The 20,614-nt window shown below is 41.2% G+C and overlaps 2 protein-coding genes across 2 annotated transcripts in view; both read left to right on the top strand.

The window, feature by feature from the left end:
- Positions 1–211: 211 nt before the first annotated feature.
- LOC306861832 (B-cell receptor CD22-like) lies at positions 212–6,143 on the top strand (the record flags this gene model as incomplete). The annotated part of the gene is made up of 6 exons (XM_079404317.1): positions 212–332; positions 588–953; positions 1,046–1,351; positions 1,445–1,708; positions 3,643–3,906; positions 5,827–6,143. The coding sequence occupies exons 1-6, from the start codon at positions 281–283 to the stop codon at positions 6,141–6,143; spliced, it is 1,569 nt and encodes a 522-aa protein (XP_079260443.1). The 5' UTR covers positions 212–280.
- Positions 6,144–7,558: 1,415 nt separating this feature from the next.
- Positions 7,559–20,614, top strand: part of LOC306861831 (uncharacterized protein) — a gene marked incomplete at both ends in the record, with an annotated part of 28,066 nt that continues 15,010 nt past the window's right edge. Inside the window, 9 exons of the mRNA XM_079404316.1 lie at positions 7,559–7,666; positions 8,659–8,817; positions 8,921–10,101; positions 10,771–11,084; positions 11,382–11,453; positions 17,752–18,048; positions 18,283–18,367; positions 18,459–18,477; positions 18,552–18,636. Of these exons, the coding sequence (XP_079260442.1) occupies positions 7,559–7,666; positions 8,659–8,817; positions 8,921–10,101; positions 10,771–11,084; positions 11,382–11,453; positions 17,752–18,048; positions 18,283–18,367; positions 18,459–18,477; positions 18,552–18,636 (2,320 nt within the window). The remainder of the gene's footprint in view (positions 7,667–8,658; positions 8,818–8,920; positions 10,102–10,770; positions 11,085–11,381; positions 11,454–17,751; positions 18,049–18,282; positions 18,368–18,458; positions 18,478–18,551; positions 18,637–20,614) is intronic.

The following is a 20,614-nucleotide window of genomic DNA, read 5'->3' as shown; positions in this document are numbered from 1 at the left end:
TATTTCCTCCTCCTCGAGGCACTATATTTGTCAAAGATCATAGATTTGTGCAAAAACTCTTGCATCGTTTTGCTTGAAAGCAAAGGTGATTTTCATGTTGCCAGTGCTCTCGCAATCTTAAAGAAATGTCTCTTAATCACGGAAGGTGAGAAATGAGCCATTCCTAAATATATAACATAACAGAATTTGTGCATAAATTATGTGTGGGGGTGGGGGGTGGCTCAGTTTCTTTCTTATTTGCTTTTTACCTTTAGGTTGATGTTCCTCATTGAATGAAAGGATGGACATCTGGACAGCAGAGAAACTAATTCTACTCTGTTTTCTGTTGAAAGGTTTAAAGTATATTTTGATTTATAGATTAATAATAATAATAAATAATTCCAGAGCTCCTTTCTTGGTATTTATGGTAATTTTTTAATAATTTCTTACGTTTTACGTGACTTGTAGGTGTTTGCTGCAGAGATTATAACATATATTACAAGAATATAACATTTTTCATTTTTATTGAAATGTTAATGAGGTCTGTTTGTAAACTGAAAATCCTAGTCAATAAGGGTGTTGCATGTTTGTGTTGTGTGTGTTATAAGGTGTTTACTGTACAGAGTACAAAGTCAGTCTGCCAGAGAAGATTGAAGCTCTCAGTGGATCCTGTGTGATCATAAACTGCACTTTTGAGATTGATAAAAAACATGACAAAGACCTCACTGAGAGTGATGCTACAGGATTGTGGTTCAAAGATGGAACTGAAGAGAATACACATCAAGTGTTTAACTCCAGAGATCCCAAACCTAATCACTTTAACGGGAAAATAACTGGAAAACTACATGAGAAGGACTGCACCACTGTCTTTGATAATGTTAGCTCAAATCACGGTGGTAAATATTACTTCAGGATTAAAAATGAAGATCTGAAATACACCTACATAACAAACACCTCCACTATAAATGTCATTGGTGAGTGATTTGAGCCTTTTATTTATAAACAAATGTGTTAAATGAGGGTTTTAAAAGTTGCCATCATTGTCATTTTACTTTCTCTATTTCAGACTCTCCTCCCAAACCCAGAGTACAGCTGTATGTGGAGCAGGATCAGGAGGAGGTGTTGGAGGGGAGCTCTGTGAGTCTGCGCTGCTCTGCTGAGACTCTCTGCTCCTCTCCTCCACCAACTCTCACATGGAGCTCCACTCCCAGAATCCCCCTCAGTGAGAGCAGCAGACTACAGGAGCTCATCTCTGATCTGAACTTCACTGCTACTCACCGTGAGCATGGAGTCACTTTCACCTGCACTATAACCTACCAGCTACAGGACAAGAACAAAACAGCACAGGACAGTATCACAGTACACATTCAGTGTAAGTGAGGCTTTGTGATGCTTTTTAGTTTTGACTCGTGAATCATATTATTGTGATTTTTATTGTGAGGACCTGAATTTTTTCCCCCTTCAGATTCCCCTAAAAACACATCAGTGTCTGTGGTTCCCTCCAGCTCTGTGTTGGAGGGCAGTTCAGTGACTCTGATCTGCAGCAGTGATGCAAATCCAGCAGTGAACTACACCTGGTCCAGAGAGAGAGAAGGACAGTTGGAGCAGCTGCAGACTGGAGATACTCTTACCTTCAATAGGACCGACCCGACACACAGAGGCTGGTACCACTGTACAGCTCAGAACCAACATGGCGTCCAAAACTCATCAGTGAAGCTGGACATTCAGTGTGAGTATTACATAACAGCCAATTTTACCTCGTCACATTCATTAGCACCTTAAATTAAAAAAAAAAAAGATGAAAAAAAAAAAAAAGAACTGTTTCAGTCCTGGATGCTAATTGCAGGTTTAGATCTTCAGAACAGTTTATCTGGACTCTCAAGACAGTCTCAGTTATATGTCTTGCAAATTCACACTTACAGTAAATGGCAGCTGATGCAACAGATATTCTTCACACATTCTTTCATGACAGTGTTTTTTTTATATAGCATGTAGCAGTCCCTTGGATCCGAGAGCCTCGACTGATGCGTGAGGTTTTCTTAACTTCACCACAACGACAATGCGACGTATTCAATCAGCATCTTTATTCTGTACATCTTGTAGCGACTCACAACACCCCACAGCATCGTGAAAACTGTTTTAACACATACAAATTACAAATTCATAATTCAAACATAGACTCATAAACATGTTGAATTGCATAAACATCCCAAGTAAGCATCACAATAGGTTACATTACACAAACATTCAAATATTTATTTTATTACAATCAACATACCTTGCTGCGATCACCAAGGAATGCAAATCAAATAGAATAATCCTTTCGTCATCATCAGACGTGAGTCGAATTAACTTCAAAGTGACACAAAATATAAAATCCACATTAAAACAATATAGGCTCCAACAATCCGCGTCTCACATTCGCGTCCACCCGCCACCTTATTAAGCTCATTAGTCCACCTGATCACTACTGTGTCCAAGAAGAACAATTTCAGCATGAATATTCATGACTTCCGGTTTCAATAGGTAAACACGCGCAGAGTACAAAACATTAAAGATACAGAAAATGTCAATCACGAATCAAATCACCTACATCATTATTTCATAACACAATTCATCCATACTTTCTATACAAGGAACATAATTACAATATTTCAAATGGTCCCTTACATAGCATTTACTCTCACACATTCCTAACCAGTGTGAAGAGGACAGAGACAGTGATACAATAGAGATGTTAATAAGCGGCATAGTTCACCTATTAATGAATATTCCGTCATGATTTAGCCTCCCTCATGTCATTTAGAATTAATTTCTTCTGCAGTACACAAAAGAAGATATATTTTTATTTTTCTCATACAATAAAAGTCCATGGTTTTTTGGGAGAACTGTCTACAGCAGAAGTATATATACTGTAGAGTCCCAAAAATATGTTTGAACACTCGTGGACACTTCATCCACACATGTTGTCTGAATATTATTGCATTAGATAAACAAAATATCAAACCAAATGGTCTCTTTGAAATGAATATTGTTAATGATATTTAATGATATTTTATTACCTAATGCAAACCCATTAAGTGAAGCTTACATCTAAATACTTTTTGGTGCCACTGTATATGTAACTGCCCAAAATATTATCTTCCTTAGATCCCTTATTTAAACACTTATTCCAAAGGTACTTTGAGGCAAGCCATTTCATTCGGCAGCCATTTTTGAAATGCCTTTCGGACAGCTATTTCAATCGTGCAAGTACAGCTCCTATCTCTTTGAAAAGGGGAAACATCAAATTCTTTAAAGCTGTTCACCAAGCTAATGACTATATTTCATTTTTGAAATCACCAATGAAATCTGACAACAACCGTATCATGAGTTTTGTTTCTTATGCTCAAATAGCTTTAAAAAAGTGCTTTGAGCAATGCTTATGTGTAGTACTAACCATGTGTCTCAGAATGTTGATTGTTTCTGTATCAATCGGAGCTTTTAGTGGCAGCTGCAGGGACGCGATGGCTTTCCCAGTCATTTTTTCCCAATCATTCTGCTATATTGCATGTTGCACATTCTCCCATTCATAAGTAATAAGAGCACACCGTCTTTGTATATCTAAAGTCTTTGGTTATTCTTTCCCAATCAAATAATCAATAATTTATCTTTTTTTCTCAGATGCCCCAAAAAACATGTCAGCTTTAGCGATTGCCTCCAGCTCTGTGTTGGAGGGCAGTTCAGTGACTCTGATCTGCAGCAGTGATGCAAATCCAGCAGTGAACTACACCTGGTCCAGAGAGAGAGAAGGACAGTTGGAGCAGCTGCAGACTGGACAAAATCTTACCTTCAATAGGACCGACCCGACACACAGAGGCTGGTACCACTGTACAGCTCAGAACCAACATGGTGTCCAAAACTCAGCAGTGAAGCTGGACATTCAGTGTGAGTATTACATAACAGCCAATTTTACCTCGTCACATTCATTAGCACCTTAAATAAAAAAAATAAATAAAAAAAAAAAGGATTGTTTCAGTCCTGGATGCTAATTGTAGGTTTAGATCTTCAGAACAGTTTATCTCAAGACAGTCTCAGTTATATGTCTTGCAAATTCACACTTACAGTAAATGGCAGCTGATGCAACAGATATTCTTCACACATTCTTTCATGACAGTGTTTTTTTTATATAGCATGTAGCAGTCCCTTGGATCCGAGAGCCTCGACTGATGTGTGAGGTTTTCTTAACTTCACCACAACGACAATGCGACGTATTCAATCAGCATCTTTATTCTGTACATCTTGTAGCTACTCACAACACCCCACAGCATCGTGAAAACTGTTTTAACACATACAAATGACAAATTCATAATTCAAACATAGACTCATAAACATGTTGAATTGCATAAACATCCCAAGTAAGCATCACAATAGGTTACATTACACAAACATTCAAATATTTATTTTATTACAATCAACATACCTCGCTGCGATCACCAAGGAATGCAAATCAAATAGAATAATCCTTTCGTCATCATCAGACGTGAGTCGAATTAACTTCAAAGTGACACAAAATATAAAATCCACATTAAAACAATATAGGCTCCAACAATCCGCGTCTCACATTCGCGTCCACCCGCCACCTTATTAAGCTCATTAGTCCACCTGATCACTACTGTGTCCAAGAAGAACAATTTCAGCATGAATATTCATGACTTCCGGTTTCAATAGGTAAACACGCGCAGAGTACAAAACATTAAAGATACAGAAAATGTCAATCACGAATCAAATCACCTACATCATTATTTCATAACACAATTCATCCATACTTTTTATACAAGGAACATAATTACAATATTTCAAATGGTCCCTTACATAGCATTTACTCTCACACATTCCTAACCAGTGTGAAGAGGACAGAGACAGTGATACAATAGAGATGTTAATAAGCGGCATAGTTCACCTATTAATGAATATTCCGTCATGATTTAGCCTCCCTCATGTCATTTAGAATTCATTTCTTCTGCAGTACACAAAAGAAGATATATTTTTATTTTTCTCATCCAATAAAAGTCCATGGTTTTTTGGGAGAACTGTCTACAGAAGAAGTATATATACTGTAGAGTCCCAAAAATATGTTTGAACACTCGTGGACACTTCATCCACACATGTTGTCTGAATATTATTGCATAAGATAAACAAAATATCAAACCAAATGGTCTCTTTGAAATGAATATTGTTAATGATATTTAATGATATTTTATTACCTAATGCAAACCCATTAAGTGAAGCTTACATCTAAATACTTTTTGGTGCCACTGTATATGTAACTGCCCAAAATATTATCTTCCTTAGATCCCTTATTTAAACACTTATTCCAAAGGTACTTTGAGGCAAGCCATTTCATTCGGCAGCCATTTTTGAAATGCCTTTCGGACAGCTATTTCAATCGTGCAAGTACAGCTCCTATCTCTTTGAAAAGGGGAAACATCAAATTCTTTAAAGCTGTTCACCAAGCTAATGATTATATTTCATTTTTGAAATCACCAATGAAATCTGACAACAACCGTATCATGAGTTTTGTTTCTTATGCTCAAATAGCTTTAAAAAAGTGCTTTGAGCAATGCTTATGTGTAGTACTAACCATGTGTCTCAGAATGTTGATTGTTTCTGTATCAATCGGAGCTTTTAGTGGCAGCTGCAGGGACGCGATGGCTTTCCCAGTCATTTTTTCCCAATCATTCTGCTATATTGCATGTTGCACATTCTCCCATTCATAAGTAATAAGAGCACACCGTCTTTGTATATCTAAAGTCTTTGGTTATTCTTTCCCAATCAAATAATCAATAATTTATCTTTTTTTCTCAGATGCCCCAAAAAACATGTCAACTTTAGCGATTGCCTCCAGCTCTGTGTTGGAGGGCAGTTCAGTGACTCTGATCTGCAGCAGTGATGCAAATCCAGCAGTGAACTACACCTGGTCCAGAGAGAGAGAAGGACAGTTGGAGCAGCTGCAGACTGGAGATACTCTTACCTTCAATAGGACCGACCCGACACACAGAGGCTGGTACCACTGTACAGCTCAGAACCAACATGGTGTCCAAAACTCAGCAGTGAAGCTGGACATTCAGTGTGAGTATTACATAACAGCCAATTTTACCTCGTCACATTCATTAGCACCTTAAAGTCAATCATAAAATGAAGAGTTATGACACTATTACTGTGTTATGATCCAATAATAGTGTCATATTAAAAAAAATAATTATCTTTATTTAGCTTAAGACCAAATAATAATTACAAATCCTAATTATTTTTTCAGTTAACCTTACCGCATTGCTGTTAATTCTGTTTTGTTTAAATGCAGGGGCAAATTTAGTGCTAGATTTTTGAGTCCATTATATTGTAGCTTCAGACCTTCAGACCAGTATATCTGGATTGTTTTACAAATGCAAGTGGACAAACAGAGATCACAAGTGTTAAAATCATGGTGACAATTAAAGTCAGTGGGGTCCAAAGCAACATTGCACCCATTTGACTTTAATTGTATGGACGAAGAAGTGTTTTTGGAACACAAAAGAATGACGTGAATCACGTGACCCTTCGACGGCGATGCAGGCTTGAATCTTTCGCTCTTCTCACTTTGCCATATTTTGCATGATCCTGTCAGAAAAAATTTAACCACTCTGCATTGGACCTGTCATGAGTGCTAAGGCAGACAAAGGGGATCGGAAAAGAGAGATTGAGCAATCGCCAATGAAGAAAAAATTCAGAGATTCTGCCATCTCCAGAGAAGACCTCGACGATGCTATTGCTAGCCGCATCGAACTAGCATTTAAGGAGCAGCAAAACATGTTGAATTCGGTTGTGAATTTGGCAGTAAGAGAGGCGATGGACTCTGTGCTGATTCCAGCATTACGCGAACTGCTTGAAGACATACAAGCGACCAACAAGTCTGTTAAAGAGCTAAGAGAGGAGTTTGAGACCATAACTACCGCGGCGAAGCAGACACGTGACCGCGTAGATTCTGTTCAAGCAGCTGCACGTGAGGATAGGAGGACAGTCACGGGCTTAAGAAATCAGCTGGAGCGACTCACCGAGAAGATGACGGACATGGAGGACAGGTGCAGGAGGAACAACGTACGACTGGTGGGGCTGCCAGAGGGGGCTGAGGGCGCGGCAGGTTTCCTCAGAGTTAATATTTCTAAGTGGATTCCTTCCTTGAAGGGCCGTGACATTGAGATTGACCGGGCACATCGCGTGTATGACGGAGGGAGGGGCTCCGATCGGCCGCGCACCCTCATCTTCCGTGTACTGAGATGGCATGACAGATCAGATATCCTGAAGGGTGCTCGAAAGGCTTATCCGGTGAAATGCGCACAGAACAATGTCACACTGCTATTTTTTCCCGACTTTAGTCCAGCTACAGTGATCAGGAGAAAGGCATTTGGTCCGGTTTTGAAGAAGATGACAGCGCTTGGTCTCCAGCCCTTCCTCATCTATCCGGCCATAATCAAACTACGGCACAAGGGGGAACAGAAAAGCTTCGATTCCCCTCAGAAAGCGGAGGATTTTATTAGCTCCCTGTCCCAGCAGAAGACGTATGCCGCGGCTCTGCGCGGGGGAACGGCGGCCGCTGTTTCTCCAGCCCGGCGGGAGGAGCTTGATGGTCGGGATGAACATGGTCCCAGCTGCTCAGGGGCTGATGATGGCAGAATGGACATGGACGCTGACTAAACTTGGTTTTTGCTTTTTTCTTCTCTCCCCTCTACTACTGAGATATTGTTCCTATATATCCGGTACAACGATCTCATTGCTGGCAAGAATGACACCCCTTTTTTCTTTTTTGGAGGGGACTAATGGAGAGTTGGTTAAAGTTTAATTTTAATTATATATTTTTTTGGCAGTACGAGCTTTTTGGGAGACATGTCCTGCGTTGGAGTGGATCGGTCACGAACCATCACTATTTTTTGTTGCTCAGTCAGACCTATGTTCTGGGTAATGTGCGGTCTGAGTTGTTCCTTGTTTAAGGTTGTCGGTTGTTCATGTTTTTATGTGGTTTTTACTTTTTACAACAGACATTTATACTTTTATTTATTTTACCTTATTTTTAAAGGGATTTTTCATCTAGGAGGTTTGGTATCTAAAATACACGTCAACGTTTACACACTATACATTCAATGCATACTCTAAATATTTTATCACTAAATGTGAATGTAACAGAAGGACCAGGCTCCTCCCAGAGCCAGTTACCCCGATCCACCTCACCTGAATTTTAATCACCGGCACCTGCACCTCATTATCACCAACCACATATAACCACAGTCACCAAAGTCACCAGTTGTCCGATCTCCGGATTACCACATGGACCATCTCTGCTACCTTACGAAGCTGAGTATTACTACCTGCGATTACTTACCTGTCCCTACTTACCTTCTGTCTTCTCCATCCCAGTCCTCTTCCTCGTCTGTTCCGTTGGCTCGATCGGATCCCCGCATCTCTCAGCCGCTCAGCCGCGGCGAACCCCCAGGATCTGTAAGATCAGAAAGACTGATTACTATTGACATTCCGCTCACCTGAAACCTCACGAAGAGACACTCACCACATCCGAAGACTCCTCACGTTTGCTATTCACAATTGCACGCTGTAAATAAACACCTTGTTACTCCACTTACCATCTGTGTCAGACCCGTTCCTTTACAGAAGATCGGACCAAGACGGCTACACCATGAGTGTAAACGACCAATTCCAGGAACTGGTCGACACCTTGAAACGGGTATTAGCCCGTCCGGCTTCACCAACACCACCGGCCTCTGTTACCACACCCGTCACTTCCGCCTCAACCATTTCTTCGGCGATAATGTACGCCAGTCCCATGGCCCGACCAGCGCCCTACTCAGGTGATCCAGAGGAGTGCAATGGCTTTCTTCTCCAATGTACCCTAACTATTGATTTACATCCTCAGATGTTCCTGACCGATCAGGCGAAGATCGCCTTTGTGATCACGTCACTCACAGGACCCGCATTAAGATGGGCGGAGACAATTTTAAATCAAGCTGGACCTGCCACGCATTCGTTTGCCCAATTTCTCGCTCACTTTAAGGAGGTATTTAGCAGCTCTCCAGGTGATTCTTCAGTGGGGGAACAGTTATATAAACTTCGTCAGGGGAATCAGACCATTCATCAATATGCCCTGAAGTTTCGCACCCTCGCGGCCGCGAGTGGATGGAACGAACCATCATTGATAACTGCTTTCCGGCAAGGCTTGAATACCCGCCTGAAAATTCAACTGGCAGCCTACGATGACACCTTTGGGCTAGAGAAGTTCATTCAACTTGCCATTCGTTGCTCCAACCGGATGCGGGCCTGTACATTAGAAACCACAACCGTTACCGCCATTGACACTCCTCCAAGCCACCAGCCAGAGGTTAGACCCATCTCCGAACCGATGCAAACTGACACCTTCCATCTATCACCAACAGAACGACAGAGGCGAATTAACAATGGTTTATGCCTGTATTGTGGGAGTTCTGACCACCGAATTCAATCCTGCACCCTTCGTCCGTCCAGGCTTTGGGTGAGTGGTATGCACCCTCACATCCCTAAAATGAACCCCTTAACCACTTGTGCTAATATTGTTCTTGTAAACCACCTGATGCCAGTCACAGTCCTCTTGGACTCCGGATCAGCGGGGAACTTCATCTCGGGGAAACTCAGCCGGCAACTCCACCTCACACCCATTACCACCGAAACCACTTACCAGATCCAAGCCATAACAGGTACTCCACTCACTCGTCGGTTAGTCAAATATTGTGTCGGTCCCCTAGTGCTGAGAATGGGTCAGCTCCATCAAGAAAGTATTCATTTACTAATTTTAGAAGAATCTACAGTAGACATTGTTTTGGGTCGACCCTGGCTGGTTCAGCACAATCCAGTTTTGTCCTGGGCCTCTGGAGAAGTGCTGAAGTGGGGTACTAACTGTTTCCCGCACTGTTTCCCACATATGCCTAAACCATCTCCACGTCCAGTGGTTAATTTGTCTGTGCAGGCCACGTCCGTGGAGAGCCCTGTGGAGAAACAATCAGTGGAGGTTCCACCGGACTACGAGGCTTTCAGGGACGTGTTCTGCCCCAAGAGGGCATCGCGGTTACCACCTCATCGGCCATGGGACTGCGCGATCGACCTCGTTCCGGGTGAACCAGTACCACGGGGAAAGATTTATCCCCTCTCTCTTCCCGAGCAGAAGGCGATGGAGGAGTATATTGAGGAGGCACTCAAACAGGGTTACATCGTCCCTTCCATCTCCCCTGCTGCTTCAAGTTTCTTCTTCGTGGCCAAGAAGGACGGAGGACTCCGTCCATGTATAGACTATCGTAAATTAAACCTCATCACGGTTAAATATCGCTATCCACTTCCTCTTGTCCCTGCAGCGTTGGAACAGCTTCGCGGTGCCACCATATTCACCAAACTGGACCTCCGCAGCGCGTACAACCTCATCCGCATCAGAGAGGGGGACGAGTGGAAGACCGCCTTTGTAACCCCTACAGGGCACTATGAGTACCGGGTCATGCCCTATGGGCTTGTCAACGCCCCCTCTGTCTTCCAAAGCTTCATGCATGAGGTGCTCCGGGAGTTTCTTCATCGCTCTGTAATAGTCTACATTGATGACATTTTGATCTACTCCCGGAGCCTGGCCGAACATCGCCACCACGTTGCGGAGGTCCTTCAACAGTTACGGAAACACCAGCTCTACCTCAAGGCAGAAAAATGTCTATTCCACCAACCATCCGTCCACTTCCTTGGATACATCATTAGTCACGGTGGCATCCGCATGGACAAGGGGAAGGTGGAAGCAATTACATCCTGGCCTCGACCCACCACGATCAAGGAATTGCAGCGCTTCCTGGGTTTCTCAAACTTTTACAGAAGATTCGTTGCCAACTATAGTTCTATCACAAGCCCCCTCACTGACCTCCTACGAGGAGGTAAGAAGTCCCTTGCCTGGGATGTGAATGCCACCAATGCCTTCAACCGTCTCAAGGAAGCCTTCACTACCGCACCACTCGTCGTCCACCCCGATCCAGAACTGCCCTTCGTCGTAGAGGTGGACGCATCAACAACTGGAGTAGGTGCGGTATTATCGCAGCAGCAGGGGAAGCCTCCCAAGCTCCATCCATGTGCCTTCTTCTCCAAGAAGCTCAGCCCGGCGGAGAAGAACTACGACATCGGCAACAGGGAGCTTCTGGCCATCAAGCTTGCCCTGGAGGAGTGGAGACACTGGTTGGAGGGGGCAGCTCAACCATTTCTCGTGCTTACCGATCACAAGAACCTCGAATATCTACGAGACGCCAAAAGATTAAATCCACGCCAAGCAAGATGGGCATTGTTTTTCACCCGTTTCAATTTCCAAATCTCCTATCGTCCAGGTTCCCGTAACGCCAAGGCGGACGCTTTATCTCGTCTTCACACCAAGGAGGATTCTCTCGAGGAGCCCGAAGGTATCTTGCCCTCCAACATTATCGTAAGTCCCATTGCTTGGTCCTCTCCGCCAGTGGCCTCCGATACTCCTCCTGCCAATCCGCCGGGCTGCCCACCTGATCGTCAGTATGTTCCCAGGACACAACGCACTTCCCTCATCCACTCCTCTCACACTTCACTTGGTACTGGTCACCCAGGGGCCAACGCTACTCTCTCGCTGCTAAGCGATCGCTTCTGGTGGCCGAACATGGCCAGGGATGTGAGAAGGTTCGTTCAGGGCTGCCCAGACTGCGCCATATCCAAGAGTTCCCGTCATCTCCCTTCCGGCAAGCTGGTACCATTACCCATTCCCAACCGCCCGTGGTCACACCTAGGAGTGGACTTCATCACGGATCTTCCACCCTCCGACCATAATACCTGCATTCTCGTCATCATCGACAGATTTTCTAAATTCACCCGTCTCGTTCCTCTACCTGGACTCCCCACTGCCATGCAAACAGCAGAACTATTATTTAATCATGTATTCCGTTACTACGGCCTCCCTGAAGATATAGTCTCGGACAGAGGTCCACAATTCATCTCCCGTGTTTGGAAGGCCTTCTTCGCTCTCCTAGGTGTGACCATCAGTTTGACTTCCGGTTATCACCCTCAATCTAATGGGCAGACTGAACGCAAAATCCAGGAAATTGGGCGCTTCCTGAGAACCTTCTGCCATCGCCGCCAGAATTCTTGGAACCAGTTCCTAGGCTGGGCCGAGTACGCCCAGAACTCACTCCGTCAATCTTCTACTGGACTCTCTCCCTTCCAGTGCGTACTCGGTTTCCAGCCTCCATTATTTCCCTGGTCCGGAGAACCTTCCGATGTGCCTGCGGTCGACCACTGGTTCCGAGAAAGCGAGGGAGTCTGGGACTCAGCACATCACCACCTGCAACGGGCAGTACGCAGGCAGAAGATCGCCGCCGATGCTCGTCGTTCAGCAACACCCACCTATCTGCCTGGACAGAAGGTATGGCTCTCCACACGAGACATTCGGCTACGCCTGCCCAGCCGTAAGCTGAGTCCCAGGTTCGTTGGCCCCTTTACCATTCTGGAACAGGTCAACCCGGTCACTTTCAAGCTTCAGCTCCCTGCACAATACAAGATTCACCCCACTTTTCACGTATCATTACTCAAACCATATTACCCTTCTGTTTCCCCAGAGCCTGGTCCAACCGAGGAACCCCCTCTCCCACTCATCATTGAAGATGGAGCCATCTACAAGGTCCGAGACATCCTAAACTCCCGGCGTCGTGGTGGGAGACTAGAATACCTCGTGGACTGGGAGGGGTACGGGCCTGAGGAGCGCTCCTGGATCCCCAGAGATGATGTTCTCGATCCCAGCCTTCTGGATGATTTCCACGCCTCCCATCCGGATCGTCCTGCACCTCGAGGCCGAGGCAGACCACCACGACGCCGAGGTCGGCCCCCAGGAGTGGGCCGTGGAGGGGGGGGTACTGTAACAGAAGGACCAGGCTCCTCCCAGAGCCAGTTACCCCGATCCACCTCACCTGAATTTTAATCACCGGCACCTGCACCTCATTATCACCAACCACATATAACCACAGTCACCAAAGTCACCAGTTGTCCGATCTCCGGATTACCACATGGACCATCTCTGCTACCTTACGAAGCTGAGTATTACTACCTGCGATTACTTACCTGTCCCTACTTACCTTCTGTCTTCTCCATCCCAGTCCTCTTCCTCGTCTGTTCCGTTGGCTCGATCGGATCCCCGCATCTCTCAGCCGCTCAGCCGCGGCGAACCCCCAGGATCTGTAAGATCAGAAAGACTGATTACTATTGACATTCCGCTCACCTGAAACCTCACGAAGAGACACTCACCACATCCGAAGACTCCTCACGTTTGCTATTCACAATTGCACGCTGTAAATAAACACCTTGTTACTCCACTTACCATCTGTGTCAGACCCGTTCCTTTACAGTGAATGGGTTAAATTCTGCTGTTAAACGAACTCGTGTGTTAGAATATTTACATCGTAAATCTATTTCCTGTGCCCTAATTCAAGAGACACATTTAAAGCAATCCGACGTGGCACGTTTCCAGAATAAGTATTACAAATTAGCAGCTTTTTCCTGCGCTCAAAATAAAACTAAGGGGGTGCTTATTCTTGTTAACCGGAAGTTAAATTTAACAATTGAACACCTTGGTAGTGATGAGAAGGTGTAGATTTGTTTTTATCCGATGCAAAATATATAATAATAGGTTAGCCTTGATCTCTATTTATGGTCCGAATGAGACAGACAGTGCATTCCTTTCACAGATTTCCAAAACTCTGCTTGAGCAGATTGATTTTCCTTTAGTGGTGGGTGGGGATTTTAATGCTGTCATAAATCCTGCTTTAGATACATCTCAATCTGATACAACAGCCAATCCATCCTCTAAATTACTGAATAAATTTATCACTGAGCTTAACATAATCGATCTTTGGAGAATTCAGAATACTAAATCTAAGGATTTCACTTTTTTCTCTAATAGACACAAGACTTTCTCTAGGATAGACTACATATTTCTCAGCCCATCTTTAATTTCGTCTGATTCCTCCATCTCTATATTACCAATTTTATTATCTGATCATTCTGCTGTGCTGTGCAGTGTTCCTCTTTCCGATGTTAAAGCCAAGTCCCCTAGATGGCGCTTTAACATATCATTATTAAGTAATCAGACTTTCATTACTTCTTTAAAAGAATATATTAAGGAGTTTCTGGAAATTAATATGCCCTCTGGTGTGGATCCTCAAAAACTGTGGGAGACGACTAAGTGCGCTATACGAGGTTTCTGTATATCTTTCTCTTCTACTCTTGCCAAAGCGAAAACCCGCCAGTTTACACAATTAGAAAATAAAATCCAATCATTACAAAACCTACAAAAACAACATTTTACTGAGCAAAAGGCTACACAGTTGTCCTCTTTAAAAGAAGAATACGATTTGCTTTCACAATCAAAGGCGGAATTTATTTTACATAGGACTAGGCAAAAATATTATTTTGAATCGGAGAGACCTAGTCATTTATTGGCTCTTAGGTTGAGAGAATGCGAGTCTAAGGCATATATTAGCGCAATAAAATCATCGGAGGATCAGGTCACCACAAACCCTGTGGCAATTAATGAAATATTTAAAGGTTTCTACACAAATCTATATAAAGCCGAAACAGATTTTGATGAATCAATCTGTAAGCAGTATTTAGATAAATTGGAACTGCCTCGGATCTCACAGATGGATAAAGAATCTTTGGAGGCCCCATTAAGTTTGGAGGAACTCCATGTCTCTTTAAAAAGCCTTCAGAAGGGCAAATCGCCAGGCCTAGATGGTCTCCCCCCAGAATTATACTTAGAAATTTGGGATTTGGTAGGGACACTTATGCTTAATTCATTTAATTTTGCAATTGAACATGGGGTATTTCATAGAGATCAAAAAACATCACTGATTTCATTACTTCTTAAAAAAGGGAAAGATCCATTAGATTGTTCCAACTACAGACCAATTTCGCTTATCTCATGTGATCTAAAAATTTATGCTAAAGTTTTTGCTTCTCGTATGGAGAAAGTAATTCATAGTCTGATCAAGGAGGACCAAACTGGTTTCATCAAGGGGCGTAATGCATCTGATAATATGCGTCGACTGCTTCATATTCTTGACTTTGCAGACTCCCACCCAACCCCTTGTGCAGTCTTTTCACTTGATGCAGAAAAAGCCTTTGACAGGCTAGAGTGGAATTATATGTGGGCAGTTTTGCAATGTTTCGGCTTCGGTGAACACTTCATTTCTATGATTAAGACATTATACCACTCACCTGCAGCATCAGTCATAACTGGTAATGTTATTTCCCCCCCATTCCCTTTACAGCGGGGAACGAGGCAGGGCTGTCCACTTTCCCCCTTATTGTTTTGTCTATCTCTTGAACCCTTAGCACAAGCCATCAGGAAGTCTGAAGTATCGATTAAGATTCATGATCATAATCATAGTATTTCGTTATACGCTGATGATATTATTCTATATTTAGACCACTTTGATGTTTCAGTCCCTAATATAATTAAGGAATTTGATAATTTTAGTAGCTTATCAGGATATAAAATAAATTGGAGCAAATCTGCTTTAATGCCAATTAACAATATTAAAGTTAATTCTTCTATTCCCTCATTCATCCCTATTAAGGACTCTTTCACCTATCTGGGTGTTACCATATATAAAAACATTCATAAAATTGCCAGGGACAATTTTAATAATATTTTAGTTAAGGTCAAGAATGACATTCAAAGATGGAAGAATCTTCACGTTTCCCTCCAAGGAAGAATCTCCACTGTTAAGATGAATTTGCTACCTCGATTTAATTTTTTTTTCTCTGTGCTACCGCTTTCTCCCCCTCCAGGTTACTTTAAGGAGATCAACTCCATAATTACGAAATTTATCTGGAATGATAAATGCCCCAGAATTAAACTTACCACATTACAACATCCTAATAGTGCAGGAGGACTGGCTGTACCAAATTTTGAACTGTATTATTGGTCGTTCCAGCTTAAGGCTCTTCATACTTGGGTTGATCCTCAATCTACAGTTTCTTGGAGAGTGATTGAAGCTGACAAGGTTAAACCAAATAGACTCCAAGATATTTTATTTACTGGCACAGGGAAAAAAGGGGATAATTATAAATTTGGTCCGGTTGTGGCCAATTCTATTAAAATCTGGAAAACGGTTGAACGTTGGATAGGAGGACCCTTCAAATTTTGTAATAGTACACCTTTATGGCACAATTTTAATTTCGTATGCGGAAATCGCCCATTTGTCCAACCCTCTTGGTCTTCTTTAGGTGTAAACACGTGCGGTGATATATATGATAACCAGGGCCTATGTTCATTTCAGACGTTAAGAACTAAATTTTGTCTACCAGCATCTGCATATTTTGTCTTTCTTCAATTACGTTCCGCTCTCAAAGCGTATGGCGTTCCTTGGTCTTCTCCCGTTTCCTCTCATCCTATGCGGGACTGGATTGCACCATCTGCTGGTCGGCCATCTGCTTCCTTAATATATAATAAGATTCTTGATTGCATTATAAAACCTCTCTCTATTAAAACTATCTGGAATAGGGAATTATCTGACCTTAATTTATCTGTCGACTGGGAGAGGGTGTGGTCTAATCTCAGTTTAACATCTAAAAATCTGGCGCATCGTCTTATTCACTTCAAAGTCATTCATAGAGCATACATAACTCCTTACAAAAGATTCAAAATGAAACTACAATCAAATTTCAACAGCCATATATGTAATACTACATCATCAGGTACTTTTCTGCATATGTTTTGGGAATGTCCTATCACTAGCAGTCTATGGACACATGTAAACCTGGTTTTATCATCCTTACTGCAAATTGATTGGTCAGTTAACCCAAGTTTGTGTCTTCTTAATGATGATTCTGGTCTTTGTATAAGTTCGATGCAAAAGAGAATGTTGTTTGCTGGCTTTACAGCTGCGAAGAAGACAATAATACAGAACTGGTTTACACCGCATATGTGTGGGAAAACATATTGGATCCGTAGCCTCCTGCAAATAGTGTCTTGTGAATGTACAACAGCACGAATCAATGGAGCCAAGCCTTCTACCATTTATGCTTGGCAGTGCTTTCTCTTTGAAATACGTGACTGTATGGAGGAGTGACTTCTGTGGGTTTCTTTTTTCTGTCCTTCCTTTTCTCCCTCCTTTTGACTGGACTTTGAGATGTTGAGTATATGTCTGTTGTTTTATATTATTATTTTATTTTATTTTTTATATATATTGTTTTTTTATGTTGTGTTATCTATGAAAAAAAAAAAAAAAAATGTTGATAACAAAAAAACAAAAGAATGACGTGCACTCAGTTTGGATTGTCATGAGAGTCAGTACATGATGCCAGAATTTTCAGTTTTGGGGAAACTGCCTCTTTATGAATAGAGCAAAAATGTATATATACAACATGTCGAGTATTATCACATTAAATAACAAAATATCAAACCAAATAGCATCTACTTTAAAATAAATGCTACTTGTTTTGATATTTTGCTACCTAATGCAAATGCATTCATATAGTTTTACGTAATAATTGGGCCACTGTATATGTACCTGACAGAAATATTAGCTACTCTACATTTCCCTGTAAGCCAGTTAGTTTTCCTTCATCAATCTAGCAGCAGTGATGCAAATCCAGCAGTACTGAACTGTATCATTTATCACTGACAGGAGCAGAATCATTACAGTTATTCTGTTTTTCTCATTTTAATACTTTCAGATGCCCCTAAAATCACTCCATCCTCCAGCTGTAGCATAACTGCTGTAACTGTGTGTTTCTGTGAGGCTGATGGGAATCCTTCTCCTGAACTGGAGTGGCATCTGTCTGGACGTCCTGTCACTAACTCTTCAAACACGTTCATCAGTGAAGAGCGACTGAGCAGCACAGGCTTGAGGAGCTCCATCACTCTACATCAGTCTCTCACACACACATCCACTCTGCAGTGTGTCAGCAACAGCACTCATGGCACTGCAAGTCAACTGTTTCATCTAGTTCTCACTCCTCTGCAGTTTACAGGTAAAACAAATATTTCAATCAATCATTACAGTGGTGACTGTTCAAGTAAAACACAGATGCATCATTATCAGCTTCCTTAAAATGTTCAGTAACTTTATGCATTTGCAGAATTTTCATTTTTGTGTGAATTAATACTTTAACTATTTTAAAAGTATATACTGCTATTTATCTCTTTTCTCTCCTTAGACAGTGAATTGTTTATATTTTCTTTCTGTGTGCATATTGTCTTTTTAGGATGTCAACAATTTACAATTCCCCTCCTGATCATTCTGGTTCTGTACGCTCTGACTGTTGGACTTGGACTCTACAAAATGAGACAGTAAGTCATTTACAGGTAACAGTCCATTTCTATATAGAGAGTTATTATAAAGGATTACACGTCAGTAACCTAATATACTTTTTATTTCTAGATTGTCTGCGAAGCTGAAGGTAAATCTTTTTTATTAAATAGTAAGGAAGCATGTTGACGATGATGGTGTTTAAGAGTGATTTTTTGTTTTCAGGCTCAGAATGAGGCAGCAGGCACATATGCTTCTCTTCAGCTCTCTGCTCCACTCTCTGAATATGAGACTTTGAACATTAAGAGAGGTGACACACAATAAACAACAAATGCACATTTATTTTCTTTACAATGCACATATATATCCATATGAAAGACTCTGATGTCTCAATTAAATCTGTCTAAATCAGTTAGTATGTAGGTCATTCCTTGTCAAATCATCCAAATTTCAGAATTTTCCTCTGCTCAAATCTTTTTTTTTTTTTTTTTTTCTGAATAAAGACAAACATGTATAGTGATGAAAGCTAAAATATTAAATGCCATGGATGTCTATAAGGGCTGTCTGGAAAGTATCCAGCCATGTAATATGAAAAATAGAAACATTTATCAAAGAAGATACAAAATCTAAGAAACATTGTATGAAGAACACTTACGCCTCAGTCCCTTTCAAAGTAGGCACCTTGGGACCTCACAAAGTTTTCCCAGTCTCTTCCACTGTTCAAAACACTCTGTAAAATCCTTTGTTGGAATTGCCATCAGCTCGTTATATTTTCCTGAACCTCATCGACGGTCTGAAATTGATTTTAGTTTTTGGAAAAGCCATAAGTTGCAGCGCGTCAAATCTGGGCTGTAGGGGTTGTATTAATAGAGTGGATCTGAAAAGCTTTTCTTAATGCGTGAATGCTGAGCAGGAAGCTGATAGTGTTGCCACATTTATTTTTAATACTGAAGATAATATTGACTAACTTCTTAAAGTTCAGAAGCTGAAGTCACAGTTTACATTAGTCTGATTTTGCAATGATTTTTCATTGTGTCAATAAAATCAGTCAATTGTAATTTTAAATTCTAGAGAAATTTACCGCTTTAATTTGTTTAGAGTAGCTTAATGTACCAGTTTTGTGATTTCATGTTTTATAGAGAAAAACAAAACAACAAAAGAAAAATATAGCTGCAAGCAGCAATTAAGGGGTCAAGCTCAAAGAAGGAACAATGAGTCATGCCAGCATGTCTGGAAGCATCAGATCAACTGCAACAATGAGTGTTTGAAGACATTTTAGATTATTACAGTCGAAATGGCTGAAAAATCACAAATACAATCACTAGCAATGCGATTTAATTGCTTATCGCTTTGACTTATAAGTGGCGTTGTAATCAACTTATTACGGTGTGGGCGTTTCAATTTTTGAGAACAGAATTAACAAAAATCTAAATATATATTTTCACAAAAATATGTTTGAAAGAAGCATACAAAGCTACTGCTTTAGGAAGCCTTCATTTGTGTAATTGTACAAAAATGAATGTGCCACAGCCTCACAGATAAGTGACATTTATTTTGTATTTTGTTTGCTTGAGAAAACATAACATGAAATTGGTTTAGATTTCTTACTGAGTATATGTAATTAATTATTCCATGTAGTTATCATCATCATCATCCAATAAAGTTGAAATGTTTTTACTTCTGTATAGTTTTAATTCAGATTATTTGCTTCAGATTTGTGATTATAAGAATATTCCCTAAAATCAATTTTAATAACAATTTTAAATAAATGTTGTGCACGTTTGTATCATTTTGGTGATGTGACTGTATATATGATCTCTTCTTTGGTCCGATCTTCTTTTAAAGGCAAGATGATTGTAACTGAAAAAATGTTTTTGTTTTCCTTTCATGGTGTGTGTATCTCCTTTACCTTCACCAATGTAGAACTTTAGTATACAAATAACTAAAACATTTAGCATAAGTGTGTTTTATTGCATTGGTGTGATTTTTGGCCAGGTGCTAATTGAGTAAAACATATTATCTGTACTTTAAATACAGTTTCTCAGAGGTCTGTTAACCGTTTTACATGCAAATCTGTTTACTGTCATTAGACATTACTTAAGAAATATTTTCTTGCAAGCCATATACATTTGTTTATTGATTACTCTTTTTACTTTTAATGCTTTATTATAACATTAAAATAACATTGTAACATCTTTGGGAAGTCGTGGCCTAATGGTTAGAGAGTTGGACTCGTAATCCAAAGGTTGCGAGTTTGAGTCTCAGGTCCGGCAGGAATTGTAGGTGGG

This window comes from Barbus barbus (genome assembly GCF_936440315.1).
Source record: "Barbus barbus genome assembly, chromosome: 42".
Classification (NCBI taxonomy): Eukaryota; Metazoa; Chordata; class Actinopteri; order Cypriniformes; family Cyprinidae; genus Barbus; species Barbus barbus.
Note: the sequence above shows the minus strand (reverse complement) of the source record. Positions and strands in the feature narration are given on the sequence as shown.